At 40.5% G+C, this 9,217-nt stretch overlaps 1 protein-coding gene across 1 annotated transcript in view; it reads right to left on the minus strand.

The window, feature by feature from the left end:
* The window catches only part of CCDC125 (coiled-coil domain containing 125), a 50,988-nt gene that overhangs the window by 10,391 nt on the left and 31,380 nt on the right, over window positions 1-9,217 (minus strand). Inside the window, exon 8 of the mRNA XM_006900043.1 lies at window positions 5,902-6,020. Coding sequence (XP_006900105.1) covers window positions 5,902-6,020 — 119 coding nt within the window. The remainder of the gene's footprint in view (window positions 1-5,901; window positions 6,021-9,217) is intronic.

Raw genomic sequence — 9,217 nt, forward strand, 5'->3', positions numbered from 1 at the left:
CAGCATCAGCATGGATGGTGAAGAGATTGAGATAGTTAACAGTTTTCATTTACTTGGTTCCACAGTCAGCAATCTTGGTAATGGCAGCCAGGAAATCAGGAGACGAATTGCATTGGGAAAGGCAGCTGTGAGGGACCTCTCAAGAGTACTGAAGAGCAATGACATCAGGCTGGAGACTAAGGTGTGCCCGATCGGGGCTATAGTCTTTGCAATTACATGCTATGCATCAGAGAGTTGGACAATGAATAGGGATGATGGAAGGAGAATTGATGCCTTTGAGCTGTGGTGCTGGAGAAGAGTGTTGAATATACATGAATTGCTAGGAGAACAAACAGGTTTGTCCTGGAGAGGGTGAAGCCAAAATGCTCCTTGGAGTCAAGGATTTTGAAGCTTCGTCTGACATACTTTGGGCATGTTGCAAGGAGGGACTGGTCCTTGAAGAGGGACATCATGTTTGGGAGAGTGGCGGGGCGGTGAAGGAGAGGAAAACCTTCAATGAGATGGATCAATTCTGTGAGGGGAGTGGTGGGAATGAGTGTGTTTGAGATGGCGAGGTTGGCACAGGATAGAACGGCGTTTAGGGCTCTTGTACATAGGGTCGCTATGAGTCGCAAGTGACTTGATGGCACATAACAACAACAATCTCAAAACAAAACAAACAAACAAACAAAGCCACCCAAATACTCTGTAACCCTGTAATGTGTTCCTACGTATCTGTTGGCTGAACCACTGTTTGGAATTAATCTGTAGGCCTGATCCTTCAAACCCTGACTACATATCACAGTGAAGAAAAGCTAAGTATCACCATGAAGAAACAATCCAAACATGGGTCATTCCTGATGACTGTGGTAGCTGGAAATAAAGTAAGAATTTGACTTCTTTTACTCATTTTGGCAATTAACTACAAGTTATTTTCACAGAACAATTATTATCAATAAAAAGGGCAGTCTACGTAACCTATTATATCAGATATTTTAAAGTATCATGTAAAACTTATTACAAAATCACTTCAAAGCTTCCTGTTGCTATAAACTTCACATAGATAGGATGATTTAAAATGGAATCCTGAGGAGGAACTCATGAATATTGACTTAATGGGTGTTAATGAGATGAGATTGACCAGTTTTGGCCACTTTGAATCATAAATCATATGTTATGAATTTGGAGGACAGCTGTCTGGCTAACAAATTGGAAGAGGTCCATATTCATTTCCATTCCCAACAAAGGTGATCCAATAATCGAACAATATCATTAATATCACATGCAAGTAAAATATTACTGAAAATCATTCACAAATGGCTAGAATAGTACATAAATAGCGCACTGCCAGAAGTTCAAGTAGGATTTAGAGGAGACTATGGCACCAGGGATATCATTGCTGATATCATATGGATCTTGGCTGTAAGTAAGGAATACCAGAAAAATGTCTATTTGTGCTTTATTGCCTATGCCTCTGAGCTGTGGCGGTGGAGAAGAGCACTGAACATCCTGCAGATGGCCAAAAGAACAAATATATGTTTTGCAGAGGGTGCAGCCAGAGGCAAAAATGATGAGACTTAACTTCACATACTTTGGGTATGTTGCTAGGAGGGGCTATTCCTTGGAGAGGGACACGGTGCTGGGAAGGATGAAGAGTCAGCGAAAGAAAGGAAGACCCTCAACCAGGTAGACTGACACAGTGACTACTACAAAGGTCTATTGTGTGTTAGGAAGTGTGAGGATGGTGCAGGATACAATAGGGTTCAGATCTTTTATTCATAGGGTTGCCATGAGTCATACTTAACTTGGCACCTAAAAACAACATATATATATTTAATATAATCAGATTTTTAAAAATTATAGTTTTAGTGAACGTTTACAGAAAGCATAGGTTATCATTCATTCTTTGATGCACAATTTGCACTCCATTCCTCTGCAAATTTACTTGCATATCTTGCTTCATATTGGTGATTGTTATACATTCAATGTGTAATAGTTAACTTCTTTCAGATAGTCCTGCCCTCTGCCTACTCCAGTACAGTGTTCATTATCTACCTGTTCTTTTCCTGCTTCCCCCCTTTCATGTCTTTCGTACTTTTATAACAGTGGTCTTATGCAATATTTGTTCTTTTGTGACTGAGATATTTTACTCAGCACAATGTCTCCAGACTCATCCAAGTTGTGTAATGTTTTACAAGTTCATTGTTTTTCATTTCTGTGTAATATTCCATTGCTTTAGTATACCACAGGGTTTTTATCCATCTGTTTGTCGACAAGTACTCGGGGCTGCTTCCATCGCTTCACTATTGTGAATAATTCTTCAATAAATATACATGTGCATAAAAAATAAAAACCAAATAGAGCAAGGGAACATGACAGGGTTTAAAATTTAAAAAAAACAATAAAATAAAATGGAATCCTATTTTCACAGTCTTTTAGAGAAGTTCCTACTGCCTCCCTTAATGTAAAGGTCGTTTCAGAAAATTCCTCTTCATGTCAGACAGAACGGTGAGGCATAGAGTTAGCTCTCAGCTGACTGGGCAAATGATGAATGCGGTTGTTGTGTGCCATTGGAAATGACCCATAGCTGACCCTCCAGCTGGTTTTTTCAGGGGCAGTAAATCAAATGGGAGGAGACTGTCCACCTTGCTACTTCAGAGCAGTTGGTGGATTTGAACCTTGTGCCTCTGGGATTACAATGCAGCTTCTTCCCACTAGGCCATAGATTTTTCTCTTCCCACTCATAACAAATCACTCCTTGCCAAAGCTGGCAAGAGCAGCTAAGACCTGAGAAGGGTCAACACAAAAATGTGGGCTTCCGCAAAGACCATGCGATTCTAATTCTACTTCTTTATCTTGGCTCCTCATCAGCTGGGTCAGGACCCTCTTCCTGTTTGGCCTAAGTCATCTTTTTTCTGGACACTCTTAGCTGAACTTCTTTTGTTTTTTCTTTTTAATAATATGTTTTCCATTTATAGGAATTATTAGAGCATAACATTTAAAAGTACAGCCTCTAAATCCAGATTATCTAAGTGTAAGTCCCAGCTCCACAACCAACAAATTGTGTAGCAAAGGACAAGTTACAAAGGATTTATTACTTCATTAGTAAAGTGGAGGTTATAACTGCCATCTCATACAGTCATTGTTGTCATGTGCCATCAAATCAGAAGCAACCCATAACTGACCCTCCAGCAGGTTTTCCGAGGCAATGAACTGCACAGAAAGAGACTGCCCATCCTTCTCCTGCAGAACAGCTGGTGGATTTGAACTGCATGCATTTGAGATTGCACCACAGCTTCTTACCACTAGGATACCAGAGCTCCCTCTCAGAGTTGTGATAATCAAATATGTTTATGCAAAACACTTAAAACAATATATCTGACACTTACTAAGGACTATGTAAGTAGGTTTTGCCATTATTAATATTTTTATCACAACTGGGTACAATCAACATCATGATAAATAGACAAAAGACAGAGCTCAAAGATTTAATCTTAGTTGGATCCATGATTAACACTCATAGAAGCAGTAGTCAAAAAATGAAACTGTGGCAAATTTCCTATAAAGGACCAATTTAAAATGCAGAGTAAGGATTTTGTCACTTTAAGGACCCAAGCCATTGAGTTGTGGATGTTGTGTGTCATCTAGTAGAAACCAACTCATAGCTGACCTTCCAGCAGTTTTGCAGAGGCAGTAAATCACATGGGAAGAGACTGCCCACCCATCTCCCACCGAGCAGCTGGTGGGTTTGAGTTGCATTCCTTCAGGATTGCAGCACAGTGTCTTACCACTAGGCCACCAGAGCTCCCTGATGCAAGCTAGAGTATTTCCAGTTGCCTCATGTGCCTGCATGTGAAAGTAGGATCATGATAAAGTAGACTGAAGAAGAACCGATGTCATTAAATTTGAGTGTAGCAGAGAATACTGAGTATACTGTGGATTACCAAAAGACCAAAGCAAATCTGTCTTGGAAGAAGTGCCATCAAAGTTCTTCTTTGAGGCAAGAATGGTGAGACTTTTCATATACCTTGGGTATACTTTCAGGAGGAACTAGTCCTCAAGAAGGACATCATGATTAGAAAAGTACAGAGTTGGCAAATCAACACTTGGTACCAGCAGCCAGGAAATTAAAACACGAATTGCATTAGGAAAGTCTGCTATCAGAGACCTCTCCAAAATACTAAAGAGCAATGATGTCAGTCTGGAGACTAAGATGCTCCTGATCCAGGCCATAGTCTTTGCAATTACTTGCTTTGTATCAGAAAGCTGGACAATGACTAGAGTTGATGCCTTTGAGCTGTGGTGCCAGAGAATATACCATAGACTGCTAGGAGAACAAACAGGTTCATCCTAGAGAGGGTGAGACATAGGGAGGCCAGGCTGCTCCTTGTAGACAAGATTCTGAAGCTTCATCTGCCATACTTTGGCATGTTTCAAGGAGGGACCAGTCTTTGGAGAGGATCGTCATGCTTGGGAGGGTGGAGGGACAGCTCAGGAGAGGAGGACACTTGATGAGATGGATTGATTCACTGACTGGGGTGGTAGGGGTAGGTGTGTCAGAAACAATAATGTTGGCACAGGATAGAGCCCAGTCTAAGGCTTGGGACATAGATTGGTATGAGTTGCAGGCAACACGACGGCACATAACAACAAGCGTTGGCAAAAGGGAGGAAGACCCTCAAAGTGATGTACTGCAGCAGAAATTGTGAGGATGAGGCAGGACCAGGCAGGGTTTCATTCTATTGAACACAGGGTGGCTAGGAATTGGCAATGATTCACCAACACTAAGTGTAATAAAATTGTTAAGGATTGGTTTTGGGTTTTTTTTTTCTCTTGTTGTGTAGTCAAGTTGGATCTGACCAGCACAAGAGGAGGTTGCCTCTCCTTCTCCAGCAGAATATCTGGTGGATTCAAACTGTGCAGCTTTGGGATTGCAACACAGCTACTTGCCACTAGGCTACCAGAGCTCCCTAAAGGATTCTTTTTAAAATTGTCTTTTCAGTTAATGAGTGCCGGTTTCTCTCACTCCACTGCTTCTTACTTCTTGTATGTCCTAGGACCCTTTTTTCCTTATGAGCCAAATCCCTAAACTGAAAGACATTTAACACTCCAGCAGGCAGCCAGTCAATATCAAGTTTTGGGTCCTGAATCTGGCTCCATCAACAATTTTTGAGAAATAATCTCACCTAAACGAGCCCAAGTTTTTCCTCTCTATATCTGGGATTGCAATGTATGTTTTGTAGCCCTCATAAAACAACTACAAAGATCAACCAAGAGTACAGCACATAAAAGAAAGTATTATACAATTACAGGCCTCCTCCAAGGATGACACTCTATTAAAATGCCTCTATTATTGTTATGCATGAAATACATGTTACAATCTTATTAACTGTTGTTATGTGTCACTGAGCCTGAACCCACTTAACAGCTGATCTTCTAGTGTGCTGTCAGAGGCTGTAAATCACATGGGGGCAGACTGTTCATCTTTCTCTTGCAGAACAACCGGTGGACTCAAACTGCCTGCCTTTGGGTTGGCAGTGCAGCTCTTTACCCACCAGGCCACCAGGACTCCTAGCTGTTGTTGTTAGGTGCCATCAAGTCAAGTAGGACTCATAGCGTCCCTATGAACAGCCATTCTGAAACCCGCCCTATCACTGACAGCATCCCTAGCTAGAACTGTAAAAAGAAGAAATCCAAGAGGTATTATGTGACTGACATGTTACCCAGTGCCCGAGAGCATCAGGCAGGATTAGTGGTACAGCTGAGAACTCACCTGGGAATGGCCCAGGGACGTCCACACTCTCAGGGTCAAATTACCAAGGATGCTCCTATCCTAGCGCACGTGCTGAAAGTGCAATGAAGGGAAAGAAAAGGAAAGGAGAAAACGTCCCTGCTCTTCAACCTTTACACACGAGTACTCACCTCAAGACTCGAAACTTCTGTAAAGCAGTTGCCTTTAACATGGCACAGGGTCTCCTGAGCTATCTTCTGCTGTTTGGTATTGAGCATTGCAAGAGTTTCTACATACTGCTGATTCAAAACTAGAAAAAAACATATACAAATGAGTGAAGAGTTCTATGCCAGCCCCATCTAGTATATAAAACATTGTACTAATTTCTTATATGCAATACATACATACTAGTGTGTCAAATGCCATAACGTTTACTTATGTTGGACAGTGTTTTGTGGAGCTCCCAGATTAAAATAGGCTTGGAAGCAGAATTGACATCCACATCCTAAATAACATGTCTTTGGAAATTCTATGAACATTAGAGAAACGACGATAGTTAAAGAACAGGGTTCAGATCTTTTGTTCATAGGGTCGCTATGAGTTGTGCTCAACTCGACGGTGCTTAACAACAACAAAAATACACAACACACATTACCCACAAGAATGGCCCTATCCAGAACATTATCCACAGAACAGTGGGTGTCAAGGGAAGTGCTACATGTTGTTATTAGGTGCTGTCTAATTTGTTCCGATTCATACTGGCTTACTGACAACAGAGCAAAATGCTGTGGTGCTGTGTCATCCTCCCTATTGCTTTGTCTGAGCTCACTCTGGGAGCCAGTGATATGTCCCTAGTATGTGAAACCAAGTCTCCCATCCTTATTTCTAAAGAATTTACTGACAAGATAAATTTGTTCTACAACTTCATTCAGTATTCTTTGCCAACATCATATATATTTATTTGTTTATGTATGTATGTATGTATGTATTTTTAATTGTATTCTTTTTACGTGTACCGTCAAATCAGATCTGACTGGTTCAGGAGGAGATTGCCCCCTCCTTCTCCAGCAGAGCATCTGGTGGATTTGAACCGCGCCAATATCACATTTTAAATGTACTCATTCTTCAGTCTTTCTTACTGTCCAGCTTTGCATGCATATGTGGTGAATGGCTTAAATCAAACCAGCTTTCATTCTCAAGGTGACATCTTTACTTTTCCACATTTCAAAGTGGCCTTTTTGCAGCACATCTGCAAAGTACAATACGTCATCTGAGTTTCTGACTGCTGCTTCCACAGGCATTGACCGTGGCCTCAGTAAAATGAAGTCCTTTACAACTTCAGTCTGTTCTTCAAGTCTGTGGTTTATTGGTGTAGTTGTGAGGGATTTTATTTTCTTTGTGTTGAGGGGTGAGCCACACTGATCTACATCGGTAAATGCTTTAAGTCCTCTTCACTTTCAGGAGCAAAGCTGTATAACAGCTCACAGGCTGTTAGTCTTTCACCCACCCCAGTGCTGTGTTCTTTATATACTGTAGCTTCCTGGATTACTTCTTCAGCATACAAACAGAGTAAGTGTGGTGAAAGAATATAACTATGAGGTCCACTTTTTCCAATTTTAAACAAAACAATATCTCTTTATTTTGTTGGAACAACTATCTCTTGGTCTATGAATAAATTCCACACAAGAGTTATGAGAGTTATGGGTTCCCATTCTTTGTCAATCATTTATCATATTTACAAAGCCAAAGTAAAAAATTATTTGAAGAATCAGTAAAACACAGGTAAAGATACTCTCTACTTTCAAACAAAATTGAACTGACATCAGCACTATTCCTTTTCCCATGTCCTTTCTATATATAGCTTGAAGCTTGGCAGTTTCTTTGAAATGTGTAGAACTACGGATCACTTCTAGTTGGTTGGACAGGTAACTGTCCTACACATTTCTTGGCATAAGCAAGTGCTTCCAGCTTTCCATCTGTTTTTTCCAAGGTTTCAATTTGTATTCTGCTGCAATTCCTGAAGCCTTGTTTTTCTCCAAGACTTTTAGTGCAGCTTGGAATTTTCCCTTCGCTTGCCTCTTAAATGACTCTGAACACTGATCAATTCTTTTTGATATAAAGACTCTACGTACTTCTATCTTCCTTTGATATATCCTGTGTCATTCAATCTGATTCACAGAATGCTTCAGTATTGCAATTTGCAGAATGAAGCTTTACAATTTCTTTCAGATTGAGACATACCAAATATGTTCTTCTCTTTTTATTTTGTAAGCCCAGGTCTTTGCACATTTCATCATATTTCACTTTGTCTTCTAGGATTGCCCTTAATAATATTTTGTTCCTCTCTATCACTTAATGATTTCTTCTCTTTGTTTTTGATATTTGTATGTTCAACAGCAAATTTTTTTTCTCCCCCCCTTTCTGTTATTATTTTTTATTGATATTTTAACTGAAGTTTACAGAAAACTTGGATTTCCATTTATTCATTGTTACGCATGTTCCTCCCTACCAGCCCTCCCTATTCACTTTACTCTTTAAAAAGGCTCTTTCATTGTTGCACAATTTCCTCCCTTCACCTTCTGTCCCCCAGTCCACTTAGCTATGTACCTCTTATTCTGGACTGTTGTCATGCTAATAATTCCTAATCATATATTTCTTTTAGACAGTCCTTTCTCCCTCTTTTCTTAGTTACCTCCCAACCCCCACGTCAGTCCTATTTTTTAGCAGTGACATTATACAGTATTTGACATTTTGTTACTGAGATATCCATAATGTCCTCCAGGGTCACCCATTCAGTATATTATTTTATAAGTTCCTTGGTTTTTCAGTGCTGCATAGTATTCCATTGTGTGAATATACCACAGCCTCTCTATTAATTCATTTGTTGATGGGCATTTGAGTTGCTTCCATCTCTTTGCTATTGTGAACAATGCAGCAGCAAACATAGGTGTGCATATACCTGATTGGGTGGCAATTCTGGCTTCTTTAGAGTATTTATCCAGTAATGCAATTGCTGGGTCAAATAGTATTTCTATTTCTAACTTTTTGACAAAGCGCCATAATGCCTTCCAGAGTGTTTTCACCATTTTACACTTCTGTCAACAGTGAATAAGGGTCCCAATTACTACACAACCTTGCCAGCATCAACAGGAAATTTTGGAGTCTCTTTTGATATGTTTTACGTGCCGTCGAGTCATTTGTGACTCATAGCCCCTAAACGCTGCTCTATCCTGTGCCAATCGCACTGCCTCTGACACACTCGTCCCGATTACCCCAGTCACTGAATCAATCCATCACACAGAGGGTCTTCCCCTCTTTTTTTTAAATTTTTTTAAATTTTATTATTTTTGTGTGCGTGTACCGTCAAATCAGATCTGACTGGTACAGGAGGAGATTGCCCCTCCTTACCCGGCAGAGCATCTGGTGGATTCGAACCGTGCACCTCTGGGATTGTAGTTGCACCTTCTTGCCACTAGGCCACCAGAGCTCCCTCTTGCGCCGTCCCTC

This window comes from Elephantulus edwardii, unplaced genomic scaffold, assembly GCF_000299155.1.
Source record: "Elephantulus edwardii isolate Elephantulus edwardi_28Jun2011 unplaced genomic scaffold, EleEdw1.0 scaffold00271, whole genome shotgun sequence".
NCBI lineage: Eukaryota > Metazoa > Chordata > Mammalia > Macroscelidea > Macroscelididae > Elephantulus > Elephantulus edwardii.